The 16,214-nt window shown below is 40.6% G+C and overlaps 4 protein-coding genes across 5 annotated transcripts in view; 2 read left to right on the top strand and 2 right to left on the bottom strand.

The window, feature by feature from the left end:
• Positions 1–4,848, top strand: part of LOC116692457 (CD9 antigen) — a 10,996-nt gene extending 6,148 nt beyond the window's left edge. The window contains exons 3-8 of one of the 2 annotated variants that reach the window (XM_032520777.1): positions 1,987–2,084; positions 2,208–2,282; positions 2,370–2,453; positions 2,558–2,614; positions 2,749–2,832; positions 2,921–4,848. In XM_032520777.1, coding sequence (XP_032376668.1) covers positions 1,987–2,084; positions 2,208–2,282; positions 2,370–2,453; positions 2,558–2,614; positions 2,749–2,832; positions 2,921–2,986 — 464 coding nt within the window. In that variant the 3' untranslated portion in view covers positions 2,987–4,848. The remainder of the gene's footprint in view (positions 1–1,986; positions 2,085–2,207; positions 2,283–2,369; positions 2,454–2,557; positions 2,615–2,748; positions 2,833–2,920) is intronic. The other variant, XM_032520778.1, reaches the window with a different exon arrangement.
• The window catches only part of LOC116692455 (rho-related GTP-binding protein RhoA-C), a 732,216-nt gene that overhangs the window by 627,268 nt on the left and 88,734 nt on the right, over positions 1–16,214 (top strand). The window lies entirely within an intron of this gene.
• LOC116692449 (mitochondrial glutamate carrier 1) lies at positions 8,030–12,385 on the bottom strand. Its single transcript, XM_032520759.1, has 10 exons — positions 12,249–12,385; positions 11,419–11,528; positions 10,906–11,031; positions 10,383–10,438; positions 9,405–9,495; positions 9,206–9,324; positions 8,904–9,090; positions 8,651–8,808; positions 8,481–8,556; positions 8,030–8,348 (listed from the first exon to the last, which is right to left on the bottom strand). Exons 2-10 carry the CDS (start codon positions 11,439–11,441, stop codon positions 8,189–8,191), a joined length of 996 nt encoding a protein of 331 aa, XP_032376650.1. The 5' UTR covers positions 11,442–11,528; positions 12,249–12,385; the 3' UTR covers positions 8,030–8,188.
• Positions 13,023–16,214, bottom strand: part of LOC116692926 (thyrotropin subunit beta) — a 25,318-nt gene continuing 22,126 nt past the window's right edge. The window contains exons 2-3 of the mRNA XM_032521547.1: positions 13,814–14,047; positions 13,023–13,497 (exon numbers count right to left, since the gene is read on the bottom strand). Of these exons, the coding sequence (XP_032377438.1) occupies positions 13,168–13,497; positions 13,814–14,047 (564 nt within the window). The 3' untranslated portion in view covers positions 13,023–13,167. The remainder of the gene's footprint in view (positions 13,498–13,813; positions 14,048–16,214) is intronic.

Raw genomic sequence — 16,214 nt, 5'->3', positions numbered from 1 at the left:
GTGTGTGTGTGTGTGTGTATATATATATATTGCGTTTCCTGTTTCCTTTAAGCACTGCTTACGTTTGTGTCTTTTTTATGCTGCTCAGAAATCACTCTACATGGGTCAAGGAGAGTTCAGTTGTTTCACTGTATCAGCAAAGCGATAGAAATGGAAAATGAAAGTGTATGAGGCATTATCCCTAATTTTGCTGTATTGAAAACGTATCACATCATGACACCGTTGTATCTTTTTTAAATTAAACCACGAATTTTGCAAAAAAGTGACACTGTCATACTATTTTAAAATATGCACATTAACACATTAGTACCACATACCTATCCAAATGTCATGCTTCTCTCATTGGAGAAGGCTTTAAAATTGTTTATTCAAATTCAGTGCAACTCCCTCGCAAGTCTTTTTGTGTGTGACTATGTATGTGTGTGTTTGTCATACCTTGATGGGAGTCCCAATACCAAGTTTTTCATACACGGTTAAATGTTTTTATTTTTCATTATTAGGCGTGAGCTTGCTTCTTTTGGAATGGGGATGAGTGTGATTAACAGGAAATGACTGTTGTACAAAGAGCGTAAATGCACGAGGGAAACCACAGGGCTGCTAACCACCTTTCATTCGGTCACCCTGGCCAAATGGAAAGAGAGATGAAATAGTAGGAGGAAGAGGAGGAGGAGGAGGAGACACTGAGTGTTGGGACAGTTAAAAAGGCATATGGAAGAGGGCAATCATAGAAACAGATGGGGATCCATGGCAAAGATTTGAAGGAAAACAAGATGGGACGTCAAAGAAAATGTCTTTGCAAGAGGAAGAGAGAGAGGTATTTAGCCATCTACCCCCTCTCTCTGATCATAGAAATCAGTGTAAAACTTAACTGACTAATGTCAGTAATTTTAATTTTTGTTTTATTTGAAAGACTAAACCATTCTTCCCCTGACGGGTACTGTGTTTTTTTGTGTGTGTGTGTGTGTGTGTGTTTGTGTGTGTATGTGTGTGTGTGGCATGCGTGCATGTGTTCTACGACTCAGATGATGAACAGTTGCTGAACAAAATTTCCCTTTTTGTACTTTGAAATGGCATATTCTAAGAAAAAGACAAAGAAATTTAGACTAATAGCTAAAGAAAAACTAATGTGTCACCAAGTATGTGAATGCAGCAGCATCACAAGTCATCAGCTGTTAGAAGTGAAAAGCTGATCAACATGCTAACTGATCCTTTGACACCTTAAGGCAAGAACTAATCTCTCCTTCCTAACAACAGAAGAAATGAAGCACCCAACCAAATTATTTTATCATATCAGGCCTTTTTGTTGACACATCAGGATCCTATGGACTACAGTATCTTCCTCTCTTGTCCCCACCTGAGCCTGCATTACCTGACACTTCTTCTCTCACCGCATCCTCTGCAGAGCTGTTGCCTGGCAACAGACCCCACCTGTGTCATTGGTGGAACCTATCTGTTGTTGAATTCCTCCCTGCAGACCTACCCAAGATGTACATCTAGCCTTCCTAATGAGAGGGTTAATGGGAGATCAGGGCATCTAAGGAAGTCCCACTTAGAGCTCCCCCGACATCAGGCTCTTGGCAACAAGGCAAATTACAAAGCATCACATATGGCACAAATAAAAAGCACAACAAGTTGGTTCACTCCTAATAAAGAATCTAAGCACTGAGCATAGAAATAGTACAGTCTGAAATGTAAATACCACTGTAGGAGCACCTCTGCCTGTGTTTCAACTTGCAGCTCTATGCTTCCCCCTGCTGGTGCTTCTGTAAATTACAAAGGCCAGATGACTGTCGTGGAAAAGCTGAGCATTTTAACAGAGATGAAACGGGATATCAAACCACTTTAGTAGGTGTTTTAGGCTGGTATTTGTCTTAATGACCTTAACAATTAGAATGCACCAAATGAAAAGGCATTCTGATGGATGTTTGCCTCATGATTATTTACCTTGCATTTTTGTTTACCATGTCTTTTTCCCGGTTCCTCCAGGTGTGTATATCCTGATAGGTGCTGGCAGTCTGGTGATGCTGGTTGGTTTCTTCGGCTGCTGTGGAGCTGTTCGGGAATCTCAATGCCTGCTAGGTTCAGTAAGTACAATTACATACAAACCACAAGAGCAAAGACTAAACTGAAATGCCTTTGTTTCAGTTGGACACCTCTAATTACCTTTAAGAAGACATCTATTTACCTATTTCTCTTAATTGTTTCAGTTCTTTGCCTGTCTGTTGATCATCTTTGGTGCGGAGGTGGCGGCAGGGGTGTTTGGATTCTTAAACAAAGACAAGGTACATTTAAAATTTGACAGATTAAGTAGTGCAGTGACTAATGAATCTTAAGTTAACCACGTCATTCACTTGTCCCCTCTCCCATAGATTATCAAAGACGTTCAGAACTTCTACGCTACAAGCTACAATGAAAACAATAACGGCACATTGATCATCTCATACCAGAAAGTAGTAAGTAAAAGATAAAATATTTAGGATAACACAGCAGAGAAAAAAAGGAATATTAAAAACTAAATGCTTATACATACTCCAATCTTACCATGTTTTTCTTTCAGCTGAACTGTTGTGGAACCCTAGAAAGCCCCTGCCCTGATCCTGGAACAGATACTAAGGTTAGCTCTTTCACCAGCTCCAGACTCAGGGTGGAAAATAAATTCTGCCCCTTTGTTGTCTAATGAATAAGTCACGGTGACATACAAACCATCCTGCTTCTCTACACATTGCTTGACTCCTTTTGTCTTTGCAGGACTGTGAGACAGGCATCAAGGAGTTCTTCAACAGTAAACTCTACATCATTGGATACGTGGGCATCGGCATTGCTGGAGTCATGGTGAGTCAGGGACTGAGAAGAAATACATGAATATAAACACATTAGAAGTGCGAATTATTTCATTAAAAATCTGTTTCCCTCTCAACAGGTCATTGGGATGATCTTCAGTATGGTGCTCTGTTGTGCCATTCGCAACAGCAGAGAGGTCATCTAAGGATACTTGAACTCTGCCCCTCCTGTATCCAGCCCTGAAAGACTGTACAGCCTTCAGATCAAAATTAAACCTTTGTCCATTCAGGGACCCGGGAAATAGATCATGTTAAAAAGAAAAAAATCCTTTCCACAATGCTGCTCAAACCAGTTATTTTGGCCTGATCTTCCACTATTTTCTCTGAAATGTTATGTATTTGTTTGCAGTCACAAGCAAAATAGCATGCTCTACTTTCATAACTATCCACGCAGTGGGAACATTATAATGACTGATGTGAACCTGACAATCTGTCAAATATTGTTTTCCTCATGGCCATTTGGCTGCCATTATAAATTTTAACCGACATACTGTAGCAGTGGTGTTAATGTTTTTTCACACAGCATTGACACTGACCCCTCGGCTGTGGGAAGATTTGGCCCTGAGAGAGCAATCTGAGGGGAAAGCAGCTGAGTTTGCTCATCTGTGCACACAAATTAACACACACATGAACGCGCACAGACACACAAGCACAGCAATGTTGTGTTACGTAAGACCACAGCCTTAAAAAAAGCTTGTTAGGAATCTTGTAGGGAATACTGTTTGGTGTAATCAGAGTGGGGTTTCAAGAGAGAGGGAATGGCCAGTGAAGGTTTTGGGAATGCATACCCAGTGCTTTTACTCAGACACACACACACACACACACACACACACACACACACACACAAACCCACACAGCACACACACAGTAAATGGTACAGTACAACATTTCAGTATCGAAAGATTAATTCAAATTGTGGGATATATATATATATATATATATATATATATATATATATATATATATATATATAACTTTCTTGCCGAGAGTTAGATTAGAAGATTGATAGCACTATCATGTCTTTTTTATATATTTTTTCCCCTCTATGCCTTAAAAGTACACCATCCACAATAAAACAAAAAGTGAGAAATAACCCCTTCCTCACATCTCATCAATCTCGGCAGATAAGAGGATTGGACAGACATGCCTATCTGGAATAACTTCCATTGATCCAGGTTCAATCAGGCCAGTTGAGTTTATTACGGGACTCTGGTATGTAAATATGTGTGTTTTCTTGTAGTTGTACATTATTGTTGGTTGATGTGATAGTTACTATTTAACATGATGTGTGTAGACAAAGGCTTACAGTAGTTGTAGTAGCACAGTGTTCATGTTGTCAAAGCAAATCAACGCAACTAAAATAGCTTCTTAATGTGCCTTTCTTTGATAACAAGCTATTTTTGAACAACAGGCTGTTTAAACGTAGCAAAAAAATGTAGCAAAAGATGTACATATGTTTGTTGAGTCGGACTGCAATTAATTGTCACACACATTGGACTTGCCATTATTGTTTTGGTGCGTGTCAAACTCGACTGTATCTTCAATGTCAAGAGAGCTGAAGTGGTTAAAGCGACAGTTTGTCTGCCAACTATTTTAAAAGTCTCTTGGTCATAAAAGACTAATCAAGCTGTGTGGAACACAGGCCCTGGTCTTTTATTTATAGATTTCTGTGTAATGTGAGACAAGTGAGGAGACCACCAAGGCTTTCTTACCACTCCAGCAGACAGTGTTTACTCTGAGGAGTGATGAGACGCAACAGTCACTTCGCTGTCACTCTGTGGAGTTAAAACAGGAGGAACTAGGAACAGCAACTCAATCCATAAAAAGCTGTTGCTGTTACTCAGTTATATTTGTGCAAATCTGGAGATGAAACGTACCGTGCATGTAAAAAGACACTCTGTGCACCCAGTCGAGCCTTTCATAGTTGATTGTGTTAATTTATTTTAATACCATTCCAGATGTCTCAGGAAGTAGCTGTTTGAAGTTTAATAAAGCTTTTAAAGTTTTACATGGTTTTCTGGGTCTTATTTCATCACAGAGGTTCACACTTTCTGATATCAGTGTAGTTATTTACTTTTATACTTAAATCTAGTAATCTTTCACAGATACTGACACAAGAACAGATAATTAAAATGATGTGATAGCGCACCAAATGGTCTCTTTTAGGGCCCAATTATCCCGTTTACTGGATCATTTGGATGACTGCTAATACATTTTTTTTAAAAAGACAAAATTGTACCCAGATTTGAGGGGGGTTGTGCGTTTTACTCCGCAAATCTGTACTTTCTAAGCATGCTTTTTTGCTGATTTGCTACGCAAAACAATCATGTTTGTCTTAATCTGACTTGATGACTCTATGATTTTAAGTAGTTTTTATTTGATATTCAATAACTTGTTAAATCTCTAGTCACCAAAGACATCTCTAAGTCATATCAGCATCAGACACCACGATTCCCCACACAGCCTTAGTCCCATACTCCACAGGCTGCTTGGTTTCAGGCCCTGAAAATTTACCGGCATGTTCACACACTCCCAGTCCTTTCCAGTAGTGAAAAGAAGAAGAAAAAACAACACACACCTCAAATATTAATGCACCTTTTCCTATCAGATTTTGTGATTACAGTGTATTATTGGCATTAGAAAAAGGAAAGAAAAAAAGTAAATACAAGGAAGATCACACACACACACACACACACACACACACACACACACACACACACACACACACACACACACACGATTCCCTTCAGCACACACAGTAAAATATATCTCTTCCCAGTTCAGATTGTATTAGAAATCCTCGTGTGATTAAATAGGCATCCAGGTTTAGTTGCATGAGTTTCACGCGATTCAGTTTCTGCACTTGAGCGTCAAGGACAGCTGAATATTTAGTTGTGCGTGTGATGCAGCAGAGGCTCCAGGACTCCCCAGGATAGAATTACCCCACTGGTGCAGCATTAGCATTTTTCCTGCCAGTGTGCGTAGCGGAGCACGGCAACACATTTTAAGCTTGCATCAGAAAAACTTTGACACAGTCTACAGTCAACCGGCTGTTATTGCCAAACAACCTTATCAGAGAATACATAACTGAATATGCAATTCTTCCGGCTATTCCGCACGAATAACACAAGTAAACAATGCATTTACAAATATTTATTCAACATTTAAAATTTTTATATTTGGAAAAAAATAAAGAATCTATTGAACTGGTCAACACAGTACACATATTTACATACAACTTTGACCCAGGACATTTTCCAGAAAAAGGGTGAGTGGATCCCAACATGCACTCTGTTCTGCTTCTAAATGCCTGCTTCTAAATGCCCAACATGATACATTGGTGTGGGCTCCTGTATCTGACAAAAAAAAAACCTGACCAGGCACAACCACAGTCTATGTTTAGGTTATGTTGCACCTTTTCCATAAGACTTGGTCCCAAAAGCACATTGAATCCCATCAATTAAATATTGCCAATTATTGGATTAGCTCACCACCATCAAACAACATATCCTCCACAAAAATGCAGCTTTCCAAAGTTCTGCAGAAGGCCTTATTGAGTCAGAGTTCAAGCTTGCATGTTAAATAAACAAGAGCTGTGTAGGCTTCCACTGAGATTCACAGTACCCAGTAGAAATCCAAATACTTCAACCACAATTGTTCTGAAATAAACACACCAGAAAGCACCTCTGGTCAGCTATGGTCTTGTAACCAATTATAAAGCAGTGTAGAATAAGAGAATGGGCAAACAATAGCATAGAGAAATTACTCCTAGTAACGGAAATTAGTACAACACAGGATATGGCATGCTGGTGGACAGGAAGTCCAAATGTTTCATTTGTTTGTTCATAGGCTATGACTCCTTAAACAATCCCTTTTCCAAACTAGGTTGTTCAGTGAATAACACTTGACAATTTTGTGAGAGAAGTTATTCATCAAATTATATCTGCTTTAAAACAAAAAGTACATACATATACCGGGATTAAACATCCATGGCCCAATTTCACATGTAACCCTTTAAAACAGGATTGAAGCAATTCCAGTAAATGTTTCCATATTCTACCATTGGTATTACTTAGATCTTCCCTTGCACTGTAAGGTTTATTTTGCAATAGCATGTAACAGCCACACCTAGTAGTCCCCAAAGTAGTATGGATTTACAGGTTAGGGTAAAAGGAGAGGCCCTCAGTGAGGGCAATTGATAGGGAGCATAATTAGGGATAAAGGCTAAATCTAACCCACACGCATAGTGGCATTTCTTAAAAATTGTTTTTTCCTTTGTTCATTCTAAAAAAATATCCTATCCACTGCCGAGTCAACAGGCAAAAGAAAATCCCAGTAGTGCAAAGAAGAAAAAGATGTTGGACAATTAGAAGCCTGAAAAAAGTCGTTTCCAAAGTACTACCCGCAAAAGACCGGCAATAGGCCGCGGGGTTTGTGTCATGCAGTGTTGGATTATGTAGAAATGACATCAATGAAGTGCCATTATAAAGCTAACGCGCACCGTCGTCTTCTGCACACATGTGCCGCATGACAGTAGGCATACACAGAGGCACAGACAGTGTCACAGGCACAGACACACCAAGCATGTTGCGCATACAACAGCAGCTGCAGCCCACGTGTTGGCGAGATAGCGGTAGAGAAAATTAAAAGAGTAAGTATGAAGTTAACGTAGAAGCGCATTGCGTGTACAGTTTGTTGGTGAATAAATGTTAGAACTCACCTAGGCCAAGTTAACCAGCCCATTTCCAGTACTATTTTGGCCATGTCTGCCAATCCAAGAAATGTCACCTCATCTGTGAGGCCTCACAAAAAGACGGTAACAGCGCACCCGCTCACATTACAAGCCAAGAACTGTTTTCCCTACACGACAACACACAAGCAGCATTTCACCCTGGCCATAGTTTCCCAAGAGCTCAGTTTACAGTAAAACATTGTTGTGGACAAAAGGCCAACACACTTGTTTACACTACCCATGTACATGTGGACAAGGCCTAAGATAGCAGGAGGGAAAGGTTTGGTGCCACAGGAGTAGCCAAGTCTGACCTGAGTGAAACTTTAGTCAATTTTGGACAAGTCCCACAGTGAGGGAGGCCAATCTGTTCTCACAATAATCTTCACTGAAGCTCATCGACAGGCAAGTTTCAATCTAAGATTGAGTCATGCTAAAGGCTTAACTTGAAACCATTGTGAAATGAAATGGCATCTCTCTGGTCACTTTAGCATTGTACCTGGAAAGCCTCCAAAAATAAAGAAGTTACACAGTAATGGTGAGCTGGGTCAATGATTATGCCCAGGGCATAGATGCCTGTAATTTAATGAGGCAGTAGAAAGACTAGGAAACAACTTGTTTATGCAGAGTAAATGTTTTGGGGTGTGTACCCCAGCAGGAATTCTCCAACTCCTACGAAGTACACAACCTGTGCAATGCCAAAGAGTGGGGCAATAACAAGGGCCCGGCAACTGGCCCCCTTGAGGAATGCTCCAGGGCCCTCCTTTCTCAGGATCTTTCTGCAATAAAGAAAAGAGAGCATGGGTTAGCATGTAGCCTGTGTCCTTCATACGCATGAAGGACACAGGCTACACATAGGACACCCTGGTGAGGGCAAGGCATAATGTTTAATGAGTGTATGACTAATTTACCTGACACAGTCCACCACTCCATTGTAGGTTTCCTCATTAGCCCCTTTTTTCAGTGATTGTAGCCTCGTCTTGACCACTGCACAAGACATACAAAGCTTATCGTAGTTGAATTTATTAAAACAACATAAAATGTTTAGAGACCAGTTATCTGCACAGACTGAGTCACTTACCGTCACAAGGGCTGACAGTCACAGCAGCAATGGATCCAGCCAAACAGCCAGACATGAAGGACCAATAAAAGGGCACAGATGGGTCTTCAGACGAACGCTGGCCAAGCTGGTGCAGATGTGCAAAAAGAGGGAAGTACACAACGGAGAACGGGATGTCCCTGAAAGTTAACAAAGCATGTTAACCACATTAAGAAACCGTTGACTAAAGATGGAAAACCAGTTATGCAAGAGAAGGCATGGAATCCCATTTGACCTCATCAATGTGGCTCCGAGTCCCCTGTACAGTCCTGTGACTCCTTTGGTCCTCAGCAGCTCTCTGGTGATCTGTGTGGCTGACACTCGCATGACAGGGTTGGTGTTGTAAGAACGGCTAAGAACTGCACTGGTCCCCCCCATCTTCAGAGTTGTTACTACACTGGGCAACATCCTCTGTTGTGCAGCTAGCAGACAAAAGGTAACATATAGTAACTCTTTTTTTTCTCCATCAGGCGGTTAACAAGAACATCCTAAAGCATTATTGGTGGGCTGGTAATCTGCCGAGTTCCTCCTAATTACCTAGCCTGCCAGCATCCTGCAACTGGATTTTGAGCATCTCCATGGGTGTGGTGATAGTGACCTGGCACATTCCTGCACAGCATCCTGCCAACATCTCCTTGATCACCGTCAACCTGCCACTGTAAATGCAAAAATGTGGTTAAAAACCAAGAATTACATTGCAATACAGGAGGCTGTCTTATTCAGTGATAATACTCACCCATCTTTGCTTAACTGGTGGCGGAAGAAATCATTAGCAGCTAGTTTGATGGCCTTCTCTGGGGTTACCAGGGTGAGATTTACTGCAGCACCTGCAATAACAAGCATTGGCAAATTTAATTCTAATGAAACATTGGGAATACAGCAAGATGTCTGTAAAAAAAATTAATTTCAGATCACGGAAGTCAATCAATCAGATAAAGCAGCAATGGTTTATGTGACATCCATCCATCCATCTTCATCCGCTTATCCGGTATCGGGTCGCGGGGCGCAGCTCCAGAAGGGACCCCAAACTTCCCTTTCCCGAGCCACATCAACCAGCTCCGACTGGGGATCCCGAGGTTCCCAGGCCAGGTTGGAGATATAATCTCTCACCTAGTCCTGGGTCTTCCCCGAGGCCTCCTCCCAGCTGGACGTGCCTGGAACACTCCTAGGGAGGCGCCCAGGAGGCATCCTACCAGATGCCCGAACCACCTCAACTGGCTCCTTTCGACGTGAAGGAGCAGCGGCTCTACTCCGAGCTCCTCTCGGATGACTGAGCTTCTCACCCTATCTCTAAGGGAGACGCCAGCACCCCCTGAGGAAACCCATTTCGGCCGCTTGTACCCTGGATCTCGTTCTTTTCGGTCATGACCCAACCTTCATTTCATTCAACTTTTGTTTATGTGACATGTTAAATTTGTATTGCTTCTGTGGTCAGTTGTGGTTATGTGGTCACTGTTTTACAAGAAGAACCCCTGATTTAGCAATGTACATTCAACTTGATCCAAGCACTGAGACATGACACATGAAGGATGGAAAAAAATAATAAGAAAAACGTCCTTCTTTGGGAGTCTGATTAAACTGGTAGATTTGGTTTAGGCCAAAGTATATCACAGATCTCAAAAACATTGATACGATAGGCTTGATATACTCTTCAAGGAGACTATTCAGGCACATCTTTGAAAAAGTATGGTATGGACAATGTGACTAGTCTTACCTCGGTACATGCCAAAGTAGCCTTCAGATTTAACTGTCTTTATAAGGCAATCCATCCTGAAGGAGAAAAAAAACTGAAATGGATTAGTTATGCAAACTATTAATACGAAACACTTACTGTGTATGCATAATATAATTAGGTGAGCATAACACAATACAATCAGGGCCTGGAAATGAAAACGTGTCATGGGAAGAGCTTTTATAAAAGTAGATTGTTGGCATTCTGTATATGATGTTGATTATGAATGTATTCCCAAAATGGGATTACTAAATAAATACTAAATACTGAGAATCTGGTCAGTTTGGGGTTCATCCGGCTTTGCTGAACTCAGTTTGTCAAGCTTAATGTGAAACCTACACAGAGCAACACCCTACTCTAAAATGTATCACTAAAAGGTGATGAATAGACTGGCAAAAAACAGGAATGGTAAAAAAAAAGGCTATTAACAATCTGCATGTGAATTTCATTAAGTTTACAATTTCAAATGAGGAGAAAGGGTGTTTTTGGTGGGTTTGACTCTTACATGTTCTTGTACAGCTGCTGCCCGCTGCGCTGGTTCTGCAAGCGGGTCTTGGCCAGGTCAATTGGGAACACACAGGTAACCCCAACCATGCCTGCAATCCCTCCATTGATCAATTTGGCTGGGAGGCTGTTGAATACAAGTTGAAACAGACATGAGCATAACAATCATTCCCTTTCTCACTAAATTTCATAGAGTGGAGCAAAGGTGTGTCACTGTCAAGTAAGGTTGCATAATCTACTAAAACTGAATTTGAAGTGTGTGAGGCGTTAGCATTGCAACAGAACTGGGTATAGAGTGACTGCCTCTGGGAATCTGCTCATCCAAAAATAACTTGTTGACAGAGTAAACCCATACACACATTACCCATCCTAAGGTTTCTATTATAGCAAACTAGAAGTGTTCACTATATTAAAGTAATTTAAATAACCAAAACATGCTTTATTCCTATTTTGTTCTACATGCTGTATCATGTTGAGGGTTCCTGTATCCTGATTAGACAGAGCCGGTTCATACCTAATCTGCTGTTGCTGGGCCATGGTTCTTGGGTGTTTTGAGTGCAAAAGTTGATCCGTACAAATGAGGAGGCCGCAGAGGGAGAGCAGGCTGAGAGTCCCCGAGAGACACTGAGCAAGGCAGGAGTAGAAAGAAGCTCAGGGTTATATTTATACAGAGATACACAAGTCCAGCCCTCCAGATGCAGGGATAAATTCGACATTACACTCCACCCACTGCACCGCCAGCCAAGAAATAGACCAGGCTCAGTAGTCATCACAAGTCTCGCAAGTGTGAAATGTTTAATGGCTCTCCCTCTCTATAATGAAATTGGTTTGAGATTTCTATGTTAAACAGCAAAAAAAGGTATCAACGATTGAAATAGATGGTATTGCAATTTTAAGACAGTAGGTCTACGTTGTTTGCACTCTTAACCACATCGTCATTTTTGGTGATTTACAAGTTAAAAATAACTGTGAAACATCTGTCTTAATTAGCTTTCCAACATATCCTGAAACTGGGGGAAACCGAGTCTTTGGCAAGGAGCTATTAAAAGGTAACATCAGCAAAAAACGACGAATGTCAAACACACTAACTTCACCGCCAAACAGAAAACTAACCTCCACCACAGGCCAAGTAGCTTTTAAGGATACACCTGCCTTGCGAGGGAGGGAATAAAGGCAGAGAAAGGCGGCCTTTTCACAGGGGGTCTAATGGTCAATTAGCCTATGGTGAAAATCAAAAAGAATAGAAGACATATGGTATGACCATATATTGAGTGCCACAATCACTGTCGCATTCCAATTGAAAATTGGTGGACCTATAAAAAGGTATGAGCATGCATACCCCACCTTAAAAAGGAAGCTTAGTGCTGTTTTAGAAGTTATTCTGCATTTCCCTCCACACCGCTGCAGGGCTGACTGAATGAATGGAAAAAGCAAGGAAGCGCGTGAAGCAGCCAGGGGCGTTTCATACCTGACGGTTGGCCACTGAAAAGAGTGTAGCTGGCTATTAGTAAAGTGGGATGGGCAAACTCATATCAGGAACTTTCCACAGTTGATGATGATGCAACTTTTCCTAAAGGTTTCTCACAGGGTTGGCAGAGACAGCATTATATAAATCTGATTTTGGGCTCCCATAACAAAAAGGCAGCTAAAACTGTCAGCATATGGTCCTCCTTATCTCTCTAATGACCTTTAAGCTTCCCCTGGCAAATTGTATTGTATTATGTTTTTTGTGTTTGTATTTTTTACTTTTGTGTTGTTGGTGTTCTGTTTTGTATTTTTTGCAATAAAGATGGCACTTAAAAAAAAAAAAAAAAAAAGGTTGGCAGACACAGGTGTAACAGATCAGGTCACGTGTATTAATGACGCCTGCTGGCACGCAACACAGTCACAATTAAGGAGTTAATAAGGCGTTTTTGTGTGAGAATAGGCATTTTTGTGCAAACTAGTACAACAAATATCCCGAGTAGTGTGAAACCCTGGTAAATGAACAAGACCATTCTCCTCCCAAATTGATCATATTAGACTTTCTTTAATGTGGAAATACACTTATTATGCACTCTTTTGTTGCATGTATACTCGTTGTCCTTAATTACTTTCCACAATTTTACAAAATTAATGACATGTTCAATATAGTGTTTTATAGCAATTGCCTAACAAACTAGACAAAACAATACGAGGAGCTGAGGTGCACAACACTAGCCTACGAACAAGCAGCAAGTTCGTCCGCTGTTGCGCCATGCATGTGCATTTGGGTAGCATATCGTTAGCTTCCCACAGAGAGCGGTGTCTGGCTCTTCACACCGGGTCGCGGTGCTTTTTTGCAGCTCAAGTCGGCGGCGGTGTGCAGGCTACGGAGGCCTACAGTAAGGGTCGCGGTGCACCGGTCGTTAGGGATCCGGCTGTTGCGAACACAGTGGTGTGTGCGCGTGTCGCAGCGCCTGCAGCTGCAACGGTTGGCCGCAGGATAAAACAGCTGAGGGTTGACATCCTGAGGGCAGCCTGGCACGTGGGCGGCTCGGTACACCAAGGACAGAGGCACACAGCTGCGCTGGATCAGGAAACTCCTCCCAAGGCGTCCCCTTAAATTGGTGTCCTTAAAAAACGGGAAACACGAGTTTACACGAGGGTGTGTGTCATTAATTGTGTTACTAATTAAGTATGTATTATAACACTTTTAATTAAGTTACTTGCACAAAGTATTTAGACTCATTTTGATCCACATATTGATATATATCCACATATTGACATAATCAGGGCTTTAGAAGATTTAGGATGCTGACGCAAGGTATGCGTTGCAGTGCGTCAAAAGTTTTTATCATGTGCATCACATCAACCTCACTATTTTGCATCTTAAACAAAATGTTCAGATGTTTAGAGTTACCACAAACAGTGTGAGAGTGTGTATTTACCTGTGTGTAACAGTAGCCGCTGCAGATGGTAGTGTTGATGGCCACACACTGGCCACCGTCGTGCCTCTCAATCCATAGGGTGTGATTCTTCAGCATACAGGCACACGTCACCGCTCCATTCATCAATGCACACAGCAACATGCACTTCAACACTAACGAACCCAAGCTGAAAGTGTAGACAGTGAGACACAAAATACTTGCAACAATACTATATTTTTTAAAGTTCATGCAATCCTAAATAGAAGAGAGAATACACACCTTGACATTATGTCATTCATGCAATTAAAGAGATGCCCAATGACGACAATATGCATTTAAGTATTTAAGGATTTGATTGCAGATTTAAATGATTTAAATGATCCTCTTTTATGGAAACCCTAATCCACCCCGACTGCCCCAGTAGACTTGAGTCTACAACATCATTCCAGAAATCACATGTCATCTACAGTGTTTAGATTTAAGAGTGGTCTCAAAACACAGGAGTAGAGAGAGTATGTGGGTCTGTTAGGTGTGTGTACATGAATGTACAGTGTTTATTTTCACAGGTCACAGCGGGTCATAGGGTGGGGGATGGGGGTTATGTTAATGTCAGGTTGAGGATGCTGCCAGACAATATCTGTAAAAACAGCAACAAGTTATACAACACCAGCCCCAGCCCTTAAACATGTGTGGCTGGTCAAACCTGATCCATATGGTTGATTCCACATGATTTAGATCATGGGAAGTCTGCCTACTATACACGTGCTATACACTGTGAAAATAAAAATAAAAAACCAATACCAATATCTTTTTTTTTTGCTAAGTTTTTAGCAAATTTAGACATTTTGAAAAAAAATGAATGAAAATTATATTTTCATTTTCTGTTTTCCCTCTCCGCTTATGCTGGGTCAGCACTCACATGTTTCTTTCTCCTGAGTGAAAAGGTGATGCCCTCCTTTTTTAAAGCCATTAATGCTCCCATTATTTCTATCTGTTTCTAACGTGGGTGGCCATGTGCCCTCACATCTGTCCCTCCCAAAGTAGTCAACAAACATGTTTACAAAACACAATTGAGGATAAAAGGTCCATAATTCTTTAAAGAGCTCCTGGTGCACTAGTAGTGGCAATTAGGGATATGTAACCCATAATCCCTAACAACGCTACTTAATCTCAAGAGTTGTGTGTTTGATTCTTTTACTAGTAGCAGGAGTAGTTCTACTAGTACTTAATGTATTTTACCTGCTGCAGCTGTGACCTTTTGTTAAATCCTTGTCATCACTCAATGAAAACAAAATTTCTCTCTGCTGAATCTTGCTCTAACAATTTTATCCTCATGTATGAAATGAAATTGCCAACTATATGATCATCAACACAGACAAAGGATTACACCCACCATCAAAATGTAAAACACAAGCATTGAACCTACTACCATTTTATTTATATATATATATATATATATATATATATATATATATATATATGTATGGATGTGTATATTATGAGGTCATAAGGGGGCAAGATTCCAGATCGGCCCATATGTGCTTCATTTTCTCATAGGCAGAGCAGGATACCCAGGGCTCAGTTTACACCCATCGTCATTCAGTCACTGGAGAACCATAGGCAGCTGGGGGAACTCCTATTAATGTTAAAAGACCTCGTAAGTAAAAGTACAGGCATGGGACCTTTAAATACGTGAATGTTAATTAGAATATATATATATATTATATAATATATATATATTATAATAATATATATAATATATATACACACACACTACAATCTGATTAGTTTGAGGTTTAATTCTGGGCTCTGCAGATCAACTGTACGGGTAATGTACACGCCCATAAGGCCCTGGAAGAATAAGGTCATGGAACTGGGTCAACAGAAACCTGACCCATTTTTTTTTTTATAGGGCCATGCCAACAGGTCATCAGGTCACAATATCAACAGGTCACAATATCAACAGGTCACAATATCAACAGGTCACAATATCAACAATTCATGTTTCATACAGTCAATGAATCTTCAATGAACAGTTTTCTTTGATTTGGCTTATTACAACATCTAAGTGCACGGTTAAATAAAATCTATATTGATCTCGGGACCATCCCATCTAAATTTAAAACCAATTATCAAAGACTATTTTAAGCAAGAAACTAAAAAAAGAAATATTGAATAACAATTACCACACATTTACCTGAATTGCCCAGTCCAGTTGGTAAGCAATGTCAGCTATTACAGGCGCTTGCGAAAGTATTTGGCCCCCTTGAACTTTTAAACCTTTTGACACATTTCAGGCTTCAAACATAAAGATATAACAAATTTATTTTTTGTGAAGAATCACCAACAAGTGGTACACAATTTTGAAGTGGAACGAAATGTATTGGATATTTTAAACTTTTTTAGCAAATAAAAAACTGAA

This window comes from Etheostoma spectabile, chromosome 7 (genome assembly GCF_008692095.1).
Source record: "Etheostoma spectabile isolate EspeVRDwgs_2016 chromosome 7, UIUC_Espe_1.0, whole genome shotgun sequence".
Classification (NCBI taxonomy): domain Eukaryota; kingdom Metazoa; phylum Chordata; class Actinopteri; order Perciformes; family Percidae; genus Etheostoma; species Etheostoma spectabile.
This window is presented reverse-complemented; position numbering and strand designations above follow the sequence as displayed.

Coding starts and splice junctions, on each gene's coding strand:
- LOC116692449 (XM_032520759.1), bottom strand. CDS start 11,441: ATGGCCCAGCAACAGCAGATTAG. Junction 11,032..11,418: donor GCCCAGCAACAGCAGATTAG/GTATGAACCGGC, acceptor TGTATTCAACAG/CCTCCCAGCCAAATTGATCA. Junction 10,439..10,905: donor CAGCAGCTGTACAAGAACAT/GTAAGAGTCAAA, acceptor TTTCTCCTTCAG/GATGGATTGCCTTATAAAGA.